The following is a 22621-nucleotide window of genomic DNA, read 5'->3' on the forward strand; positions in this document are numbered from 1 at the left end:
GTACTTTTGAGATACTCAGATGGTTGGGAGTTCAATGGAAGGGTCTGGGCTAGAGATAGAATATGGAAGCTGTCAGTGTACAGACCGTCTACAGTCTAGAAAGAAAGAATGAGAGGAAAGGAGTACCTATGAAGGGCTTTGGGGCACCTTCCAAATTTAAATCTCTCAGTGGAGACTGAGAAGTAATTGCCAATAAAAAAGGAGGCAAACCACCAGTGTGTCCGAGTGGCATCACAGAAGTTGAGAAAACGGAGTGTTTCGAAGAGGGAGTGCTCAGCTGTGGCAAAATGCTGCGAAGTAGTTTTTAGCAACATGGAGGTCAAGGAGTCATGGAGCCAGTGGAGTGGTGAGCCCAGAAGCCAGATTGGAATAGGAAATGAGATGGAGACGAAACCTTGTTGTTAGTATATGGCTACTGGTTGTAGAAACCCTGTCTAGTACTCAACAGGAAATTGCTCTGCTTCAGGCATGCTTGGAGCTGAAGAGCCTAGAAATAAACAGTCCTAAGAAAGGCTTCTCGTCTGGTGACCTGAAAAAACAAAATTGCATGTAATAGCCACTTAAACTGATCGGATCCTTGCCTTTTCTCACAGTGCTATTTACTTGAGGGTTATTATTTAGTATTTTGTTTTTGTTTTTTATCACGGATGCTAAATTGGGTACATTCTACCTCTTCTGGTTTCCAGATTCACTGCTACGTTTAAATTCAGACCCTCCTTACCCAACCCAGATTATTATAAAGTCTGTAGACCAGTGCCATCCAGTTGAACTTTCTGGAATGATAGAACTTTCTGCCTTTAGCCACATGTAGCTACTGAGTACCTGAAATGTGGCTCACGTGATGCAGGAACTGCATTTTTAATTGTTAATGAATTTAAATTTAAATATTCACATGTGGCTAGTGGCTTCCAAATTGGACAGTGTGATCTAGACAATATTTTTGAGATGATGGGCTGTGAGGGGAAGAAGAGTAATAAAGTGATATTTAGAGAGGGATACAGACATCTTATTATAAGTAATATATACAGACATCTTACTGTAAGTAATATATTACAGTTTCAAAGCCCCCATTCATGTTTGGTGTAGAAGAATTGTGAAACAATATACTCCCAAACATACCATTATCTGAAAACTACTACTCTTCAACCCCAAGTATAGGATGGGTTTAGTTTCTGTATATCCTCCATTACTTTGTATGTTCAGTAAGTATTTATATGATCCTTTATTAAATTCTTAAATATCAAGTATGCTAATGCTTTATTTTGTGCTTTAATGCTACATTTTTAATAGTTTTATTTTTCTTGTGAAAATGTAGTTAATTTTTAGGAGGCATTATGTATTTCAAAAGAGTGGAAATGTAGTTAATTTTAAGCAGACATTATCTGTTTCAAAAGAGACATGAGATTGAATTGGTCTTAATTTTTTTTTTCTATGCATATAATGCTTATTGTGTGCCAAAGTATAAGTCCTTATATGTATCACTTTTTTAATCCTCCCACAACCATGTGGGGTAGATACTTTATTATCTACATTTTACAGATAAGAAAACTAATGTACTAAGAAATTGTCACTGCCCAGAGCTCCACAGTAAAAAGTGATAGGGCTGGGATTTGAACCCAGGCAATTTTATCTTTAGCATGTAGGTTCTTAATGATTATGCTGTACTATCCCCCAAGTCATCACACTAATTGCTTCCATTATACTTCCAGTTTTACATAGACCCATATAAGCTGCTGCCACTGCAGAGGTTTTTGCCTCGACCTCCAGGTGAAAAAGGACCTCCAAGAGGCGGTGGCAGGGGAGGTCGAGGTGGAGGAGGTAGAGGAGGAGGTGGCAGAGGTGGAGGTAGAGGAGGTAAGTTACTTGTGGAGGGAAATTTCTAATGAGATTTCCAAGACTCAGCTAATTCATATAGTACAATTTAATTTTATACATAGGCAAACCTCTCATATTTATTTCTTATTAGTAAAACTGCTTTCTAAATATTGGCAGACTGCCCATTGTAATAATGCTTTGTTTCAACAACTATATAAAAATAAAAAATCTAATGAAGTATTCTTTTGAGGGATTTCATCTCTGGGTTATTCATGGTTTTTTGGCCATTTTAATAAAGTGTAAGATTATCATAACTGAATTTTAGTTGTTTAGTTAATATCATTGGGTATTTACTGTATGCCAAGAGCTGGTCATGTATTCTTTTTTTGTTTTGGGCAGCTGGCTGGTATGGGGATCTGATCATATATTCTTTTAATATTCATGTGTGTGTATATATATGTTTTTTTTTTTTTGGCGGCTGGCAGATATCCATATATATTCTTTTAATACTCAGCAAAACTGTTTGAGAAAGGTAATATTCTTATTTTATGGATGAGGAAACATAGGCTTACAGAAGTTAATTTGCCCTCATCAATTGGCAGACCCAGAATTAAAACCCATATCTTCTGATGTGATGTCAGGCACTATTACCAGTAAATTCATTGCTGTGGTTTCACTATTTTGGTATATATGTTTCCCCACGGCTTAGGCACATTCATCATTATGGGCAAGATGGGTGATGGGCAGGGTTGGGGTGGGTGAGGCTGCAGCATTGGCTGTGCTAGGTGAGTGAAGGTGGTGATGGCAAAGCCAGAGTGGGAAGGGAGAGCAGCTGAAAATTGGGCGTGGACAGCTTTTGTTACTGGATCAGAAAAGATAGAGAACTCTGTTTTCACCTTGCTTCTCTCAGTTGAGTCATCTTTTCTTTCTATAAACATACTTGTTTGAATCTACCTAGGTAGGAGGTAATTTCTTAAAGGGACCTGAACAAACTTATTTCTCCCCTTATTACTATTCTATGTTCAGTCTCATATAACATTTAAAGTATACAACTAGTCTATTTTCTTAAACCTTTATAGTTTTATACCAGCATTTTATAGATATATGTTTGTTTCCTTTTTCTAATTCAGGTATTCCTTACAAAGTTAGTCCCCAAAATAAGTAAAAATGGAGACTAAAAAATAGGAAGCCAAAAAAAGAAAAAGAAAAATAGGAAACCAGTCTGTTGGATAATAGGAAATTGCGTAGGAAATTTTAAAATTTCAAGGATCATCAACATGTGTGCATTAGCTGTGGTCCATATGTAGCTCAGTTAACGGTAAACATCATATTTACTATAGTACCCCCGGAATAAAACCACCCATATCTGCCACCCATTGTTCTTAGGATTAAAAGTCAATTCAGTCAAACTATCCTTAAGTTCAGCCAAAAAAGTATTTATAATAAGCAAAAGCTGAGATAATCATACATTTAACCATAGGACTAAATTATACTTTAAAGTAACAAGCTTTTCTAATTCATTAAAATGAAATACCTTGTTTAAAAGGTGGTAATCTGGAGATTTAGCTGACTGCCCAGTTGGGTATAATACTACAGTTTTTCCGTTTTTATCTTTTTAAAATTTCTGCAAGATACAATATGAATCTATATTTATTCTTTATAATTGTAGGAATTGTATTGATCTTTGTAGGCTTACCAGAATGTGAGAAGCTACAGTTAGTTGATAAATGTTTCCTTTTTTTAGGTGGTTTTAGAGGTGGAAGAGGAGGTGGAGGTGGGGGCTTCAGAGGAGGAAGAGGGGGTGGTGGTTTCAGAGGTGAGTGAAAAAAATGACTTTTAAATGACTGAATTTTTATAATTGATATTGTCTGCTATTTTCTCTTTTTAAGTTTATTTCTCTCTTCCAGCAACTATATAGAACACTGTGGTGTTCCTTGCTTTAGCTTAGTTTACAGCTTCATTTTGTATCACTCTTTCTTGCTTTTCCCTTTTAATTTTTTTTTACCTACTTCTAATTTATTTTGCTGTATTGAAAAATAAAAAGGTCTAATGTGACTGAAGTTAAATTTGGTAAAGTAGTTTTGCTAAATATTACAGGAACTAACGCAGATTTTCAACTTGAGATTGAGTAATAGTGCTATTAAAAATCCATTTTATATACCTTAATACTTTAATTTTCTCTTAATCAGGTAGAGGACATTAAGTGTAATAGTTGACAGACCACCGGTTGACTTCTGCATTAACCTGCATGATCTACTTCTGTGGATTGGGAACTTGCTTCTTGATCAAGTCTTGAAGATCTGGTCATTTTATGACAGTGGAGCTAAAAATGTCAACGACATGCAAAAATGACTGTAACAGAATTGTCAGTTTTGCTCTAACAGAGCATGAGCAAGTCTTTTAATATTTTGTATAGTGCCTGGCACTCTGTGGGTGCTTAATAAATGGACAGGAGTTTTCATTTGAAGCATATTTGAGTTTTTAAAATAAAATGTATATTCCTTTAAGTTATTTCGAGTGTGTTTATTAAACCAAACCTATTTTTGAAGTTAAAAGGAACAGTAAAAGCTCAGACTCAGTGGATTGCAGGTAAAAGAAAGGATTTGTTTACATATATTACTGATCTTATAAAAAATAGGCTATTGGAGTAGTACTTCAAGGTTATTTATGAATTAACACCCCCTTTCAAAATGTTTGCCTTTTGTATATGAGAATATTAGCATCCTTTGTTGCATTTCCCTTTTTTGTTATAGTACATAAATCAGAGTAAGTGAAACAGTTTCTCTAATTGAAATTAACAATTGACTTTAACATTTTAGTATTATGAATCTGTTACAGTTGGAGGAGCTCTGTTCAGTTGAGAACTATAGTTCAAGAAATTTCTGAAGAAAATTTTTCTCATTCAACGTACATGGAATATTGAAAGTTTTACTGATTGTTCTTGTTTTACTTTTACTTTTTAAATGGGACTCTAAAGGTTTAAGATGACTATTCACCATAAGTCAGTATTTGATTGTCTGCTACATACTCATATTTCTGGGTAGGGCTGTTACAAGTGAAATTGGTTTTGGTCACCATTGCTAGTGTACTATCAAGATATAACCATGAGAGCAAGTTAGAATACCATGGTATGGAACCATTTATCCTGCCATTTTGATTTTTTTCCTCCCTCACGTGCTTCAGAGGGAATTATGTTTCTACATCACTTGTTAAGTTTTCTATCATGTTCGATTAACTTTTGAATGCTCATTCAAGTAGCATATAGTATTGCTTATGTCAGTATTTTGGATTTTACTTATCTTTTTTGATTAATGAATATATATAGGCCAGAAAACTATATGATGAATAAATACATTGAAAAATACTTTTTTAAAAGGCGGTTATGCTTTTACAACTTAGGAAGGGAGGAGGCTATTTGATTTAGAATCTTTGGGATAACAGTGTTAAGGTCAGGATTTTCACTCTTGGTTTTTAAAAGACAGTGAGCATGAGAGGGGCAATGGCATTGTCTAAAATGGCAATGATGGAAGTAATGTATAGATTAGTAGACAAGCCACTTGGGAATTTCATCTTTTGCCTTAGGTATATATTTTTTGGCCACTGGCCATCTTTAAACTTTTATTTCCCCATCTTATTTTTCCCCTTTCTTCCTTGAAGGATGGTTCTTTGTGGGTTTCCTTTGGGGCTTTTCATTTTGAATCAAGTTCACATTTAGGGATCCTAATATTAGTGAATTTAGGGTACTGTGGTAACTAACACCAAGTTCCATTGCAAAAAATTTTGATGATTTTTCACATTTTAAATCATTTGAGTTGATAACTGAGTAACATTCTGATTTTCTAAAAATTTGGGAAGAGTTATGAAAGGTGGAGTGGCTTTAGGACAATTGAAGGATACGGAATTAAAGAATCATGAGCTATGTAAACAGGATATGTTTATCACTGTATTTCTCAGTATTTCTAAGCCTCACCCCAGTATAGCTTTTCTGTATCACTCATGAAGCATGAAAAATACTTTGATGCTCCTACCTCACCCATTATCTGAAAAACCATCTACAGCAGAAAGATGGCCATCTTTGGAATTATTTTTCTTCAGTTCTTATAAATAAAAATAATTATTTCTGGAAAGTTGTACATGGATGCTACAACTAGGCAATAAAGTCTTATTTTACATATTGAATGAAAACAAGAAGGAAAAGACTTAAAACCCAGCAGCGCATAGTTTTTTAAAAGGTATGTTTATTGCTTTCAGGTCATTTGAAGTGTTGTGATACTTTGTATGAGATTCACTTTCCTTTAATATAGTTATTACTTTACATTTATAAAAAATCTGAGTACTGGTAGCCATAAGACTTGGGAGAGATCAGCTTGAGTTTATATACAGGTAAGAGCTGAGGCAAAAGGATTATTAGGTTCCTTCCTCCTGTGCCATTCTAAGATTTATAAAAGTGAGTAAATATAGCCCTCTAGTGGTTCTGTTATATGCTTACACTGTTAACTGATGCATTTGAGCATTTCTCTAATGTTTTACTGATGTTAAGAAATTCACTACTGAGAAGAATCAGATTTTAATAATGTTACATGGCAAACAATATGGAAAAAAAAAGGTAGTAGAGATTATGTTAACTACATGTTCATGGTAGATTGTAACCCATTTTTTCAGGTTATAACAATCCAGAATAGAGAGTACTTCAAAAAGTTCATGGAAAAATAAAATTAAAAGAATGTGAATCCATGAATTTTTTGAAGTACCATCATGTTAGAATTACACTGTATTTTACAATATGAGTAAATGAAACCAGGTACTTTGCTGATATGTTAGGAATACTATCATCAGATAATGTTAGTTACTCGTGCATATCAAAGTGTAGGGTAGATTGACAGGTAGATGGTGGAGTAGATCATGGTTTATCCACGCTTTGAAATGCATAGGTATTAATAAATTAGGTTATTGACCTGGAATTTATGATATGGCTTTAGGGGAAAACAAGTTGCATAATGTTTTTAAATACACACACACACACACACACACACACACACAATATATATATATATAAATATATCTCCTCATTTTTGTTTTAGAGGGGAAGAAAGTGGAAACTTCAAACCCTGTATGAATATATGTTTGTATAAGCAAAGAAAAGCATAAGGATATACACCAAATAATATTGGAACTGTTAGGGGAGTGAGATTTGGAAGTTTGAGGGGAATTTACTTCTTTATCTCTAATATTTAAATTGTTAAGAAAAAAACAACTGAAATGGCAAAACTTGAAGGATCAACAGAAAACAGACCTTAATCTGAATGGTTTTAAAGGACTAAGGCTGGCTTTTAATTTCAGAACTGATTTCCAGCAGAAATCAGTTAAATCAGATCCTGAACTGATTTTCTGATATTGTTTATTGTTTAAGTGGGATGTGTGTGCTTGATAATCTCCTTGGATATAAGACTGATGCCCAAATTGGTTAAAATTTGTGGTGTTTGGTATTTCTTTTTGGTTTATTAATAAGCTTTTCCCTTGTTCTGGGAATTAAAATCCTTTCCTTGTTAGCCCAATTAAGTTTGTTAAGGGAGGGCCTCTATGAAAAGGCCCTTCTTTGAGGTCTCTAAGTGGAAATGATTGGTCTAGAAAAATCTTTCTTCAGTGGCTCTTAAAATAGTTCATAGTTATTGAAGACTTATGAAGGCTGTCTCAATATCTTCCCTTCAAAATGCTAAGGAATAATTTAGGCAACAATTCAGACTCTAAAAATGAAGATGGCTCAGTCTTTTCACAGACTGAACACAATATTGTTGCAACTTACTTGATTATGGCAGGTATGGATGTTTAATTACTCTATTAATAGTTACCTTGCTTTAGAATGCATTGAGATAAGCAGAGGTTTTCAGCGTAAAGGTATAGAAAGAGCATGTATTAATTCAAGTTCCATATTGGTCAACTTCAAGTCACCTGTTTCTGAGTTGGCTTGCTCACATGGTAATTGAGGATAATATTCTATTTCTGGGCTATGAAGTAAGAGAATGTAGGTGAGAGAAAAAGTGAAAGTATTGTTAGTGGTGGTTGATGTCACGGGTTATTTTGAGTTTTCATACATAATGTGAGAACAGTGAAGTGACACTTTTATAGAAAAGTTTTCTATAAAATGATTCTTTTACAAAAATTCATATATTTTGTTATTACATTGCCAAATTAAGTTCTTATTGGAATGTTTACACCATGGCAAAAATGCATTTTTGTAGTATTTCTCATAGATAATTTTCATAGTTTCATTCTTGGTAGTGGAATCTAGCTAAAGATCAGAAGGTTCTGGAAAGAAGATTAAAGCCCTAAAATGAGAGAGCAGAGTTATTGTCATGGAGGGCAGAATGTGAAAATTCAGGTTGTTCCAGAATGCTATATTGGAAACCTCTTGAGCTTTGGATTTCATCTTTTAGTATCTTTGCAACTGTGAGCACCTCCCCATCTTTTTGCTCTTCCATTTTCTTATCTGTAAAATGGGGATAAGAATAAGCCACCTGTCATTATTGTTGTGAGGAATAAAATTAAAGGACACATAAATCCACCTCAGTGACACGTACAGTAGGTGTTGGACAAATATTTGTTTTTCCCTACATACGCATGCTCATTGATGCAAATATTGGATTAAAATAAAGGCTTGTGTGCAGAAAAAGAAGATGTGGGGGAAATGACAGTAGAAATTGTTTATCTTTTTTACCTATTGATTGAATTGTGATGTAACTTTTATGCTGAGCAGTCAATTTCCAACTTCATGCTCAGTAATGAGCTTTAAAAGTGATACTTTGTTATACTGGCTTCATTATTTTTTGGATTGACTTTTAAGAAAAATTTCAAACATTACTGAAAAGTAGAGTGAAAAGTACAACAAATCCTGTACCCAGTTTATTCTTTGTAATTGTTTAGTTTTTTTTCCTTCACAATTCACAGAGTATTACTTTATGTGCTAGAAACTGAATTCCTCTTTTGTAATTTTAGTGACATCTTAACTCATTCATTTGAATACCTCTCTATGATAAGTACTGGACATGTTCTATTTTTGATTTTTTTTTTTTGTGTTGCAACTGTATGAGAAAACAATGTACTATTTTAAGAGAAAATATCATTATCATAACTACATGAAAATACTTTGTATAAAAGCTTTCAGTTTAGTTAGTTTTTTGTAGATGACCAATAAAAGCTATCCTTTTTTATTTGGTTACAAAAGTATCATTCAAAGGAAATTTCCTAAGAAAATGTTCTATCTGGTTCTTATCCCTATAACAGTAGTAATAATAGTAAGCTTACTACTAGTTCTAATGTTACCATTTGAATACTTGCTATACACCAAGCACTGTTCTAAAACCTCACATGTACAGAATAATTCATCCTTACACTAATTCAGTGAGCTACATTTTAGTTTTATTTCCCTGTTTATACAGATGAAGAGTTTAAAAAGCTTGCCCAACACACTTCTTCTAAGTAGTCACACCAGGATTGGAACCCAGGCATTTTGGCTCTAGAGCCCTCATATATACTACAAGGATCAGTTTTGTCAAAGTATGCCATGAGTATGTGTTCATTTGTTTGTGTTTTTGGTGGATGAACTGAAGGGAGCATATCTAACTTTTTTGTGCTTTTGCTCTGCCCTGTTATCAAGCATACTGTTTCTTAGATCCTTTAGTAAAACTCACTCCTTTAATAAAATCTGCTTAAACTCTTAAATCAAACCCAAAACTATGAGGAAAAGGGTGCAGTCAAAGCACCCTTTAATTTGTTACTTCTACCAAGAGTCTATTTAGATTTTTCATTTTTGATTTTACTTTTAATTTAACCTTCCATTTAGATTCTAGCTCCTACAAACTTTTACAAACTTCCAGCGCAACACACATTTTGTTAATTTAGTATACTTAAGCACTCTCCCTTTCCCCAATTAAAGCTGGGAGATAGGAAGGCATGGTGAATTTAAGGATCAGAAATAAATCCATTATGGATGAGTTGTAAAATGAAGGGTGAGAGATAAGCTGAAGAAGATGGCTGAGTTCCAGGCAGTGAGTAAGCATGTAAACCATTAAGGTGATAGTCACTAAAGGGTTGTAAGTAGGAATGACATGATCCGATCTGCATTTTTGAAATGAGCTACAGTGGTAGCTAAGAAACTTTGTAGGAGACCATTGCAGTGATTCTGAAAGGGGGGTAATGGCAGTAGGGACAGAAAATAGGTACATTCAAGAGCTCAAAGACAGAACTGATGATTGCGGGAGGAGGAGAGAGAGCATCACAGATGCTTCTAGGTTTCTTTTTTGGGCTACTGAATAGACGTCGATGCTATTCACCTAGGTAGGAACACACATGGGGAAGAACAGGTTTGGGGCAGGAGGAAGTCTCTGAGTTTACTTAGAGCAATGTCCAGTAAAAAGTTGGACACATGGGTTTGTATTTTATGAGACTGATCTAGAAAATAGCAGCACATAGCCTTAGATATGAAAAAATCACTCAGAGAATGTGTTGCTTGTAAGAAAGGGGACAGAAAGTTGGACAATGCTCATATTTAACATGGTAGAGATGAAGAAAGGCAAGCCAGGAAGTAGATTAAAAGGATTGCCAGAGATAGGAGGGAAGCCAAAGAGGCCAAGGGGAAAAGTTTCAAGAGTGAAGGAGAGGACTGTGTCAAGTGCGGCTTAGCCTTCAGACTGCCGGAGAGATGGGACTGAACCAAGGCCTAACTTAAGTGTTCTATTGTCTGCTTATGAGAAAACACCTACAGCTAGGGAAATAAGGCAGAGTGCTTGAGACAGCTGCAGAGAAAACAGAGAAAAGGGCTGTATTGTTTACCTCATAGTGCCCATTATATTCAAGACCCCCCAAAGCATAGTTGCCTTATTCTGGTTATAGGCAGCAGTTTACTGCACTGTTTTTAATCTGACTTTTTAAGTCATTGAATCCATAGCCAACCCAGAAAGTTTCTTCATTTCATTGAGTTTTCTGGAGTATTTCTTGTATGCATGTCACAAAATTAGATGCCAAAAATAGAGCCAAATAATCATCAAATTTTCTATCATTTGTGTGCTAATTTTCTTGAAGGAATAATAGAAATTAAGTAATATAAGTTTTAGTTGTGGTCAATTTATTAAATAAATCTGCTGCATGTCACATACTCAAAGAACATAGAAATCATTAGGAGCCTGAAATCTACATGGGAAGACAAGGAATACAGAAGAGTTAAGTAATATAGCATCACATAGGATTAAGTATAGTGTAAGTAAATACCTTGGGAATTTAGGGAAGAGCATACAGTGTGGGTAGGAAAAGGCTTTGGGGCAGAATTAGTCTTGAGCTGAACTTTGAAGCATGGATAGCATTTCGATAGGTAGAAGAAAGGAATAGGGTGTTTCAAGTGGAAGAAATATGAGTCAAACTTCACAACAAGCATGGTGTATTTGATGAATAACTAGAATGGAGGGTTTGTTTGACACTTGTGGAACTTTGCATAGAGAGGGTGACAACAGATTGAGGCAAAGAGCCTGAAATATCAGGTTGGGACTTTTGGATATTTATCCACAGGCAGTGGGAAGGATTGGAAGTTTTGAGGAGGAGAGGAGCCGAGGTTAATTCTAGTTGTAGCAAGCTTATTCTGCCAGAAGCATGGAAGGGAAAAAACAGAAATCTGGAAGATAAGTGTAACAGGATGCTAAGACAGAAGTTTTGGCTGAAGTGCCAAGATATAATAGAAGTTCTTAGCTGATACTTTTGTGTGCTGGTGCTTGGAAACCTTCCCTCTCTTTGTGACAAGAGCTGGGGATTGCTCTCCGAGTAGTTCTCTTCAGGATGGAACACGACTCTATTCCTGCCTGTTGTGTAGCCCTCCTTTAGTCCCTAAGATACCGGTAACGGTTCTGGCCTCTCCACTGAACTCTATTCATACCTCGCCCCTCGCAGCCCACCCTCAGCGTTAGTACCTAGTGTGGCCCACATCTGGTTTATGAGAAACTTAGGCGTCCTTTGCAGCAGGCAGGGGATGTTGATCAGACTGACATGCAGATCCAGTCCACTCAACAATATTTCTCATTGTAAATGACTACAATAGTGTTCTGGTTGATAAGTTTAGTCATCAGTCCACTCGAGTCCAGCCACCTCTGGGGCACTGACAATGTTTGGGTATGGCTAGTCATTCATAAATCCTAAAAATCAACAGGGTGCTATCATAAAAGCCACGGAAGGAATTTCAAAGACAGAGTGTTTAATATTGACGATATTAAAAGCAACTTTCAGTGCTGGTTTATGCAATCAGCAGATTCTCTGTGTCTGAATTTTCTTATTTCTACTTCACAGAAGGGCCGTAAAGGTGTTACAAGCAGTTTTAAGAACAGCAGGAGCTCTTCAAATAAGTGAACTGAAATGGATTTGCTATGTTTTTGGAGGGGCTTAAATATTTAATTTTGATTGTACTTTTAAACATTCAAATTAAACAAAGTGCATGATGTTTGTGTGTGTGTTCTCAGGTATGATAAGTATTCTCAGCAATATAATAGTTCTGGGCATCTTCATTAAGTACAAGGAACTTCGGACACCCACGAATGCAATTATTATTAACCTGGCTGTTACTGACATAGGGGTCAGTAGCATTGGCTATCCCATGTCTGCTGCTTCAGATCTGTATGGAAGTTGGAAATTTGGATATGCAGGCTGTCAGGTATTGGAGATCTTTGGAATGAAAACAAAATAAAGCAGATTGAAGAGATGTAAATTTAAATGTCTTAAAAAAAATCCCAAGGGTTTAAATCAGATAAGATATTGTAAGACAATAGGTATGGTGCTTTTATGGAAAACAGCTTCAGAAGTAACTAGGAATGTATAGTCTCTGATAAGAGAAATAAAATCACTAACCATCATTATATTTTCAAAATTCTCCCATCCCAAAGGAAAAAACAAAGAAAACAACTACCATTCAACTACCATTCAAATATTTAGTGACTTAATTATAATATCTAAAGACTAGTTAAGCTACCATGTCGTTGGTTTTTTTTTCCCTATATAAAGTTGTCCATGAGAATTATTAAATATATTTACTGGTATTTTTACTGACAAGGAAATGAATTAATATTAATTAGGATAGTAGGCAATGATGACATTTTGCCTAACTTTTTTAAGTTTATTATTTTAAGCCATAAAATTATAGAGAATAACATGAGAGTAACAGAGAATAAGATGAGAGTAATAGTGAATACTGGTTGTCCACGTGTATACCAACCAGTTTTGTCAAATCTTAATATTTTGCAGTTTGTGCTTCAGGTTGTTTTTCTTTTAAAAAAATATAAAATTTCACAGATGCTATTGAAGGCCATTGTGTACCATCCCTAATCTATTTCCTTCCCTCCCATGAATGTTTTTCTATCTTACTACATACAAGAGTATTTCAAAAAGTTCATGGAAAGATTCATGTTATCTTATAATTCTATTTTTCCATGAGCTTTTTCAAATATCCTCATATGTATGTGTACATAACCCAGATTCTGTCTGAGTATTTTAAAATTTGTGTGATATCATATTGTTTACATTATGCAATTTCCTTTCATTGTTAGATATTATATTTTTGATGTTTATCAATGTTAATGGATGTAGCTGTAAGTCATTCATTTTAACTGCTATGTAGTATCCCATTTTATGAACTATAGCCCAATGTACTTTTTTCATTTTACTGTTATTGAGCATTTGTTCCCATTTTTTTTCTATCATAAATAAAATGTTCTTATACTGTCTTCTTCTGCAATATGTGAGAGTTTTCTAGACACATTGCTTAGAAGAGGAATGGTTGGGTTGAAGAAAATGTTTATCTTCACTGTTACCAGATATGACCAAATTGCTCTCCAAAATGGTTATTGATTATGAGAACTTCTATTATTCCACATCCTCCTCAACACTTGGGATTGTCAGACTTTTAAATTTTCGTCACTTTTGTGAGTGTAAAATGATACTTAATGACTTTTTGAAGTCTTATTGTGGTTGTATATCTTTTTATATGTCATAAACATTTGAATGTAAATGGGCTCGTATGAATAGCCCATTCATCCTTTGCCTATTTTTCTCTTGAGCTAGTCTTTTCCCCCTGTTGAACTGCCTATCTTCTGAACACTAATCTTGTGTTGCTCATATACATTGCACCCCTGGTTATGGCTTGTTTCGCACTCTGTTAGAAAGTATATTGTGCAGAAGTTTCACCCTTAAGCCTTAAAATTTTTTCAAAAAGTTTAATGATAAATGAAATCTCAAAACCCTTTTCATAAATGACTTTATCGAAACAGTTACAGTTTGACAATGGAAGATGTGTTTTAAAATACTAAAATAAAAAAGATTTAATATATTTGAAATATATCCTAACAATAGAACAAAAATTTGAATGTTTCTTGAGAGGGTGTTTAGAATGGTGGACTCTCTCCAATTTTGATTTCCAGATTTATGCTGGATTGAATATCTTTTTTGGAATGGCAAGCATTGGATTACTCACGGTCGTGGCTGTGGATCGATACCTGACCATCAGCCGTCCTGACGTAGGTACAACCATTACCTCATCTCTTTCAGTGAATTCATTTCTTGCCTAATGGCCACTCAATCCACATTCACTTTAAAATATAAGTGTAATTGTTTGTAATCAGAGTCAGTCTTATTTCTCTGGCAATCCTTGGTCAAAAGTTTCAATGGCTTCCTATTGTGCTTAAAATCCAACTGTCATAAGGCAGCCTACATGGTCCTGCAGGCTCTGGCCCCTGGCTACCTTTCCAGGTTTGGCAAGGGCCACTCTCACTTTGGGGTACTGGCCAAGCCCTTTTCTACTTTCGGGTCTTTGTATATTCTGTTTTCCTAGGCCTGAAAATCTCTTCGCTCTGCTTATCCTCTGGCTAATCACTTTTTATCATTCAGGTTTCAACTTAAATGTCATTTTTTTCAGAATGTGAATTTATGTAGATAGGCTTTGAGTGAACTAAAGTGTTCTGCAAAGAGTCTACTTGATAGCAATTTGGAATCATCGCTGAAAACAAAGTGAGTCCCATCACTGGCAAATGATACTTATATTTAATATGCTTGTTTAACAGGAAGAAGAATGACCACCAACACATACATCAGCATGATTCTGGGGGCCTGGATCAATGGCCTATTTTGGGCTTTGATGCCTATCATAGGGTGGGCTGGTTATGCCCCAGACCCTACTGGGGCTACCTGTACCATAAACTGGCGGAAAAATGATGCGTAAGAGACATGCTTACACTTTATAATCAAACACTTCTGATGTGGACATTTTCTCAGTCTTTCAAATTTAAGTTTAGATCATGTGTTTCTCATATAAAGTGTGGCAAAGTGCTTCCTTGGTAGTGATGATGTGATTCAAGCAAGAGACAAAATTGAGAAAAGTGAATATGCTTGTTTGCAAGTAAAAGTCATTCAGCTCCCTTTGCCCTCCTTACTTGGTCCCTTCCTCCTTCTCCTCTGTCCTCTCCTGAGGCAGCAATAGGGGGTACCGATCCTCTTCCAATATTTGCACATCTCAGAGGTAAAATCACGAGTAGGAAAAGGGCTAGTGAAGCTAGACAGCATGCAGCTCTGGGGAAAGCCCAGGCTGCCTCCCTACTATCTTTTCATGATCAGTTTTTAAGCATATTCCAAGAACTACCCAGCAAAATGCAGTCACCGCAAGGATTTGCTTGCTAGTGAGTGGTGGAGAAAGGAGGATAATTTAGTTCATTAAATGAAACAAGAGATGACTCAGAAAAACAAATAGAAAATTTCTAAATTTCAAACTAAATCTAAATTTAAAAGTCAAAAAAGTAAATAATTTAGGCTTTATAGGCCAGATGGCCTCTGTCACAGCTATTTAACTCTGCCATCATACTGTGAAAACAGCCATAGACAGTATGTAAATGAATTACATGGCTGTGTCCCAATAAAACTTTGTTTACAAAAATAGGTGGCAGGCTGGAATTGGCCCAGAGATGATATGGTTTGCCAAACCCTGGTCTAAATGAACTAAAAGTCAGATATACTTCCTAAGCTATTTAGCAATATAATGACTGCCAGTATTATTTCTAATGATCATCTCCTCTCTCTCCTTCCCACATTTAGGACATTAAATGAGTAGTCATGATTGCTTTTCCTTATTTTTCAGATCTTTTGTGTCTTACACGATGACAGTTATTGTGATAAATTTTATTGTGCCCTTGACAGTGATGTTTTACTGCTACTACCATGTCACTCGATCTATTAAACACCATACTACTGGTAACTGCACTGAGTACCTCAACAGAGACTGGTCAGATCAGGTAGATGTAACAAAGGTAAGAAGTCAGAATCCTTGGAAATGTTTTTTGTGATTAAGCTGTGATACACACATAGTTGAAAGAGTCCCTTGGCCCACCGCAGTGTCTTTTCCCCCAGCCCCAATTTTTACTTCCCAGCTCTTTCTTCTGGTGTTTGCCTCCATATTTCTGAGTGATATGCTTATCTGCTCTTCTGAATATTTTTGTTTGCTGTCATCTCTTGATTTCTTACTATGGACAGTGAGGATTTATAACTCTTATGCCATCCACCAACGCTGTACCTTTCTCTCTCCTCACCTGTCAGTATATGTTAACAATATTTAGTTAGATTAGGAAGCTTTCTCTCTCCTGTCAGTATGTTCACACACATTAGAGACTAGATTCACTTTAACCTCTTCTTGGAGCCATCCCTCCTGGTCCCTTGGGCCTCTTGCTCTGCTCTGGACTGGTTGCTATCTGTGACTGCTGCTCAGAGAGCTGTTATCCTCCCAACTCCCTTCATTTCCAGCTGGGAATGCCTTTCGCCTCTCTGCAGGGACAAATCCCCTGTTTTCTGGATTGCTCGTCTTCCTTTTTTGTGTGTGTTTACTTTCTGTGATTTGGTGAAGCACATTCTCCAGTAGATTCCTGAGGTTACAAGGGAGGTAAAGTTTTTAAGACTTCACATACCTGAAAATGTCTTAATTCTACCATCATATTTGACTGATTGTTTGCTTACTGTAGAATTCTAGACACAAAAATGACATTCAAAGAGTTTTGAAGGCATTTCTGTATAGTGTCCTAGCTTCCAGCATTGCTGTTGTAAAGGCTGAAGGCATTCTGGTGACTGATCCTTTGTAGCTACCTGTGTGTTCCTCTTGGAAGCTTATAGGATCTCTGTGCCTCCAGTTTTCTAAAGTTTCATACTGATGTGCCTCGGTGTAGGTTTTATTCATCCAGTGTTAGGTACTTGTTGAGTACTTTCCATGTGGAGACACAGCTCTTCCCCTTCTAGGAGACCTCTTACATTATTTCCCTGGTGATTCCTGCTTTTCTTTTTTTCTCTATTCTCTTTTCCTGGAATTCCTTTTCTTTGGATATTTAATCTTCTGGATTTGTCTTTTAATTTTCTTAAATTTTCTCTCCATTGTCTCTGGTTTTTTTTTTTTTTTTTTTTTTTTTGGTGTGTATGTGTGTATGTGATTGTTGTTTGTTTCTGGTTTCTAGGAGATTTCCTCAATTATATCCAGGACAGGGATTAGGGCGAGGAGAGTGAGGCTCAAACCTTGGCACAAAATTCAAGTGAGCATCAAAAAGCTCAGTAATCAAACCAAAAAGAGTAGTTTAATACAGTATTTTTAAAAAACAAAATCAATGAAAAAATACATGTTGAACAAAATATAAAATTTTAGGTAAAGACGGGATCTGACCCTGCACTTGCACAGCTCAGCTCTGTCCTCCAGCCTAGCCTGACAATATCGTTGAACATTTCTGTTGCATTTTTAAAATTTCTATTCTCACTTCCATAGATTGGATAAAAAAAAACTTTTCATAAGTGAAAGAGTTCTTTTATTCTCTACTCTCCTTTTTCATAGCCTCCTCTTCTTATTGTACAGATGCACATCTTCTCTTACTTTTGTGTTACTAGATATATGTTTACGTTTGCCTTCTGTTCACATTTTTTTGTTTCTCCTGAGTTCCTGCACTGTTTTTTTCTCTGCCTGTCAGTGTGAGAGTTTCCTCAGTGTCTGGTGGTCGATGACTGTCCCCTTATATTTAAGAGCGACAAAGTAAGAAGCTGACTGTATGCTTGGAGGTGCTAATTCTCTGGGCTGTTTCTTTTGGGGGGATTTCTGACTGTCTTTATCTCTAGGTATTTTACTCTGGGATGATCAGTTACCAAGTAGAAGATTCTTTCATGTTCCTAGGTGGGAGGTAGAAGTCTATCAGTATTCTTATGCTCAGTGAGAATTTCCTGCTTTAGCCTTTTTTACATTGTGCCTTTGGGATTCTTCCAGGAAGAGAAAGGGGCAGTTACTGAATGGACCTGGAGAGGGGATTTGGAAATCTAGCTGCTTCTTTCTGCAGATTTCAACCAGTTTTCCTTTTTTGAGTTCCAAGTGCACACCCACATTCAAAGCTGTATGGTACCCTCGCTTCTTAGACTTTCTGTAGCTTTGTAACGGATAAGTCTGTATCTGTTTTTTTTTTCTCACTGCTGTTCTTTTTAACATTTATTTATGTATTTTTAATCATTCTCATGTCTCATAAGTAATTTTCCGCTTGTCCTATGGTTATTATTTCCATTTTAAAAAAATGATTGTCCAATTTCTGATTCTCTGTCCTTATGGGTTTATGTCTTTTTAAACTTCTTTTCTATCATTTTAGTGGGCAATCAGGAGGGAGCATGCTGTGGATTGATTGAAGTGTGTCCCCCAAAGTCCATACACTAACTGTTGGGGGTGGGAAATCCTATTATGGTAATTGAAAGGTGGATCCTTGAAGAGGTGATTAGATTGTAGGACCATGCCGTAGTGAACAGATTGATATTGGTGGTCATGGGCATGGTTCTGAGGGTTTTAAAAGGAGAGCACATGAGAGTCTGTCTCTGCTGCACCATTTCGACCATGTGAGACCTCTGGGTCACTGTCGCCACCACCAAGACTCTCACCAGATGTGTTCCCTGCACTGTGGATTTCCCAGCCTCTGCAACTGTAAGCAATATATTTCATTTTCTTACAAAGTACCGAGTTCTGTGTATTCTGTTATAAGCAACAGAAATGAACTAATACAGAGCAATATAAAAATTTCCCATTTAAACAAGATGCAAGGGTGCTCCTTTATAAAATTATCAGCCTGTGTTAGAATTCACCGAGCTCAAGATAGGATTTTATTTTTTTCCAGACTGAGTTTAGAAAGTTAGAAGGTTGCTTTTTTAGATTAGCAGATAATCAAAGTGAGAGAGAGAGAGAGAGAAAGAGAGAAAAGCAATGTTGGCAGTTTATAGCACAATCACTAGAAGTGGGTTGAGGTGTGTTTTCATCTTTCATCAGAGCCAGCTTTTCTACTCTCCCCTTGCACACCAAGAGAAAAAGGATATTCTTAAATGTGTGTAACATTCTTAAGGCAATGTGGTATATTGATCAACATATCCATTTCACAAACTCTGATTATCATAGATGAATTCAAGCACCTAAACAAAGCACATTTATTGAAGGCAAAAACTCAACTGAATTTCCTTTATGTCATCAACAGCATAAATTTATTCCAATTCCAACCTAGATAGATTTTCATGCTATTTTAGATATGTTAGCTACAAGTTTAAATATTTTAGATATTGGGCCTGGCAAATATTTCTTTCTTTTACAGATGTCTGTGGTAATGATAGTCATGTTTCTGGTGGCATGGTCCCCTTATTCCATTGTGTGCTTATGGGCTTCTTTTGGTGACCCAAAGAAGATTCCTCCCTCAGTGGCCATCATAGCCCCACTGTTTGCAAAATCTTCTACATTCTACAACCCCTGTATTTATGTAGTTGCTAATAAAAAGTAAGTAATGTCTTAAATGCTTCTGAATAAAACATTTGATACAGAAAGAGTGTTAAAAAAGGTAGTGGGTAATGTTCTAAGACTTTTCAAGAGGTAAGTGACAGAAATTCATGTCAATCTAGTGGAAGGTTATTTGGCTCATGGCAACTGCAGCAGCATATAGGACCTTAAATGCTCCAGTTTTGTGACAGGCTCTTCCCACATGGTAGCAGAGATGATCATGGGCAACCTAAGAACCAAGTTCTACCAGCTAAGCATCCCCAAATGCAAGCTTCATCTCAGATGGCTCTCTGACAGAAAAGACCCTGGAAAGTCATTGTTCAGGTTGGTTTAAATGGTTCCCCACCCCAAATACATGGAATAGTGGTTTCCAAAAAAAGTCTGATTCTATTACCAGAAAACAGACAAGGCAATGTTGGGCTCCCTTAGTGGGTAGCATAGTCACATATTTGCTAGAAAGAAGACATGTCATTCAAATGCAAGAGAAAAACACAGTGCTAACAGAAAGGGCCTCAAGGGTGGGTAGACATTCAGGATACCAGAGAATTCTTTTCTCCCCCCCCCCCCCCCGCTTTTGGGATTCTCAGCAGAGTTCCTTTCCTTCTTCATCAGTGAAGTTTAGATTATTTCATTTCCTGTCATTGCTGAAAAGACGGAATGAATCAATCTACTATGCTTAAATATTTGGCCAGAAAATCTCAATAGAGGTCAGGTAATTTGATCCTGGAATGCCAGTGCTGCTTCTACTAAACTTGTGTATTTATGTACATGTTTGGGAGAGCAGCTTAAGCTACAGGTATGTGAAGAAACATAAAAATTTTAAGACCTAACAGTCTACTTAAGAAGAATAAAGAACGTATCTTTAATTCAGAGCCTGCTGGTCGTTCTTTTGGAAAAGTCATTCTCAAGTCCCCTTAATTTCAACTGGCCTTTGTTTAGAAGACTGGATGCATGAAATACATATCCTTAGTTCAAATAAGTAACTCACTGCACTTGACATTAGAAACGTCAGTTTAAACACACATAATTATTGATTTTTATTAAATATCTTCAATGTTTATAATCAGCGCTGCAAAATTGTTCCTTAAAATGTATATGCTATACATTTATAAAGGTTCTCAACAGGAGATGTTAAAGTTGGAGACAAAAATTTATTTGGAGATGTCAATTGGCAGAAGTGGCACCTTGCCTACATTTGAAAATGCTTTAAAAGTTCCAAGTCATTACAGGATAATTCCAGATTTTCCCTTTTTTATTGTAGGTTTCGGAGGGCGATGTTTGCCATGTTTAAATGTCAGACTCACCAAGCAATGAATGTAACGAGTATTTTACCAATGAATGTGTCTCAAAACCCATTGGCTTCTGGAAGAATATGAAATAATAGAAAACCACACACTATCAAAACATTATATATATATATAATTATAATCCTTTAATTTTATTTTAAATATGAGCCCATTCAGATCAAATGCATACATAGGTTATTGCTCTATTAGACTGTAAGTTCCTCAAGTGTAGCTCATAGTTCTATTTGTGCATTGGCTGCTGTAATGCATGTTCTCTGTTTCCTTATATGTAAATTTATTGCTCATCTCCTTTGATAAATCTGGGTACATGAGGTTAAGGTCCTTTTTATTTCTCCCATCATGCATGCATTACACTGTACTGATGACCCGCAACTTGCCCGGGTCCTTCCTTATACTAGCAATAGCTATTTTAATGTGAGAATAAATTAATAATAATAGAAATGAATAGTGCTCAAAATAATTACTGAAATGAGTTATTGGATGTTGCCAGCTAGAGTGAAAAACATTTTTAACACTTCAAAATGTTAAAATTTTAATGCAGTTATTAACTTATGCTGTTTAATAAAAATAATCAAGCGAACATTAAACACTATTGCCTCTAACTCACATGTCAGTGTGCATACATATTTTATATAGCAATATAATCTCTGTGCATGTTATTATGTATTTTTCATTTTAATTACTGTGTTCTGAATATGTATGTCTATGTATTTGCCACTAGAATTAAATTCAATCAGAGTGGGATTCTTGTATGTTTTTTCTTTGATGTATCTTTAGCATAGACCCATTTTGCCTGGCACATAGGAGGCACTCAATAAATATTTACTGCATGTTGAGTGAATTTGTAGACTCACGTATTTATCACTTCAAATGACCATTAAGCATAGCACAATCTACCATTGTTTAAATAATGGACATTTAAATTGCTTCCAATTTTTAGTGTCATGGATATACCACTGGGAACATTATAGGACAAATATCTTTTCCTTGGGAGAGGTTGTTCTATTTGAGTGTTTCTTCAGATTAGAATTATTGGATACAAATATAAAAACAGAATTATTGTTGCTAACTTGTTCTCTGGAAAGAATGAATGAATTTACAATGTCACTGGCAGGAAGTGCTTGTTGTTCTCTGAGGCCCACATGCTGTTTCTTGCTTTCCTCCCTGTGATCTCTGCTTACAGCACCACTTTCCTAATTTTCCCCTAGTACATTAACATGCAACCTGTAAGAGGCAGCTCAGGTACCACCCACCTAGGAAGTCTTGCCCGACCCACACAGGCTGGGTTCGATGTTCTTCTCCCGTGCTCTTTTGGCACTCTGTGCCTCTCTTTATCATGTGAGTTCCTTATGTGTAGTGATTGTGTCTTGTTATTCTTTGTACCCCTAGAACTTAGTTTTATGCTTGACACAGAGTAAGTGCTCAGTAAATTTTGATGAGCAAATGATTGTGCAGAATCTGAAAGTTGCAGTGTTTTATTTTAATTAAGGAGTTTTTTGGATGCTATTGTTTCTTTATGAATGGTATTAGTTTTAATAATATTTCCCATAATATTCTTATTTTTGTAGAATTGATTTTCTTTTTAAAAAGTTTTGACTTAAAGATAATGGATAAAACCATCCAATAAGAAAATTAAATGATATATGTTAATTACTTAAAATCCTTGATT

General features: G+C 35.8%; 2 protein-coding genes across 3 annotated transcripts in view; both read left to right on the forward strand.

Annotated features, from left to right (window-relative positions):
• The window catches only part of GAR1 (GAR1 ribonucleoprotein), a 90111-nt gene extending 85789 nt beyond the window's left edge, over positions 1–4322 (forward strand). For both annotated transcript variants that reach the window (XM_063107274.1, XM_063107273.1), the window contains exons 5-7: positions 1710–1854; positions 3560–3631; positions 4005–4322. In XM_063107274.1, coding sequence (XP_062963344.1) covers positions 1710–1854; positions 3560–3631; positions 4005–4018 — 231 coding nt within the window. In that variant the 3' untranslated portion in view covers positions 4019–4322. The remainder of the gene's footprint in view (positions 1–1709; positions 1855–3559; positions 3632–4004) is intronic.
• Positions 4323–7525: 3203 nt separating this feature from the next.
• RRH (retinal pigment epithelium-derived rhodopsin homolog) lies at positions 7526–21021 on the forward strand. Its single transcript, XM_063108765.1, has 7 exons — positions 7526–7631; positions 12312–12502; positions 14262–14361; positions 14901–15054; positions 15968–16136; positions 19467–19645; positions 20907–21021. Exons 1-7 carry the CDS (start codon positions 7526–7528, stop codon positions 21019–21021), a joined length of 1014 nt encoding a protein of 337 aa, XP_062964835.1.
• The last annotated feature ends 1600 nt before the right edge of the window (positions 21022–22621 follow it).

Source organism: Cynocephalus volans, chromosome 9 (genome assembly GCF_027409185.1).
Source record: "Cynocephalus volans isolate mCynVol1 chromosome 9, mCynVol1.pri, whole genome shotgun sequence".
NCBI classification, from domain to species: domain Eukaryota; kingdom Metazoa; phylum Chordata; class Mammalia; order Dermoptera; family Cynocephalidae; genus Cynocephalus; species Cynocephalus volans.

Bases quoted from the DNA above. Each gene is read 5' to 3' on its own strand.
- RRH (XM_063108765.1), top strand. From the start codon at position 7,526: ATGCTAAGGAATAATTTAGGCAACAATTCAGACTCTAAAAATGAAGAT. The intron at 14,362-14,900 runs GTACAACCATTA...CTTGTTTAACAG, and splicing joins CATCAGCCGTCCTGACGTAG to GAAGAAGAATGACCACCAAC. The intron at 16,137-19,466 runs GTAAGAAGTCAG...TTTCTTTTACAG, and splicing joins ATCAGGTAGATGTAACAAAG to ATGTCTGTGGTAATGATAGT.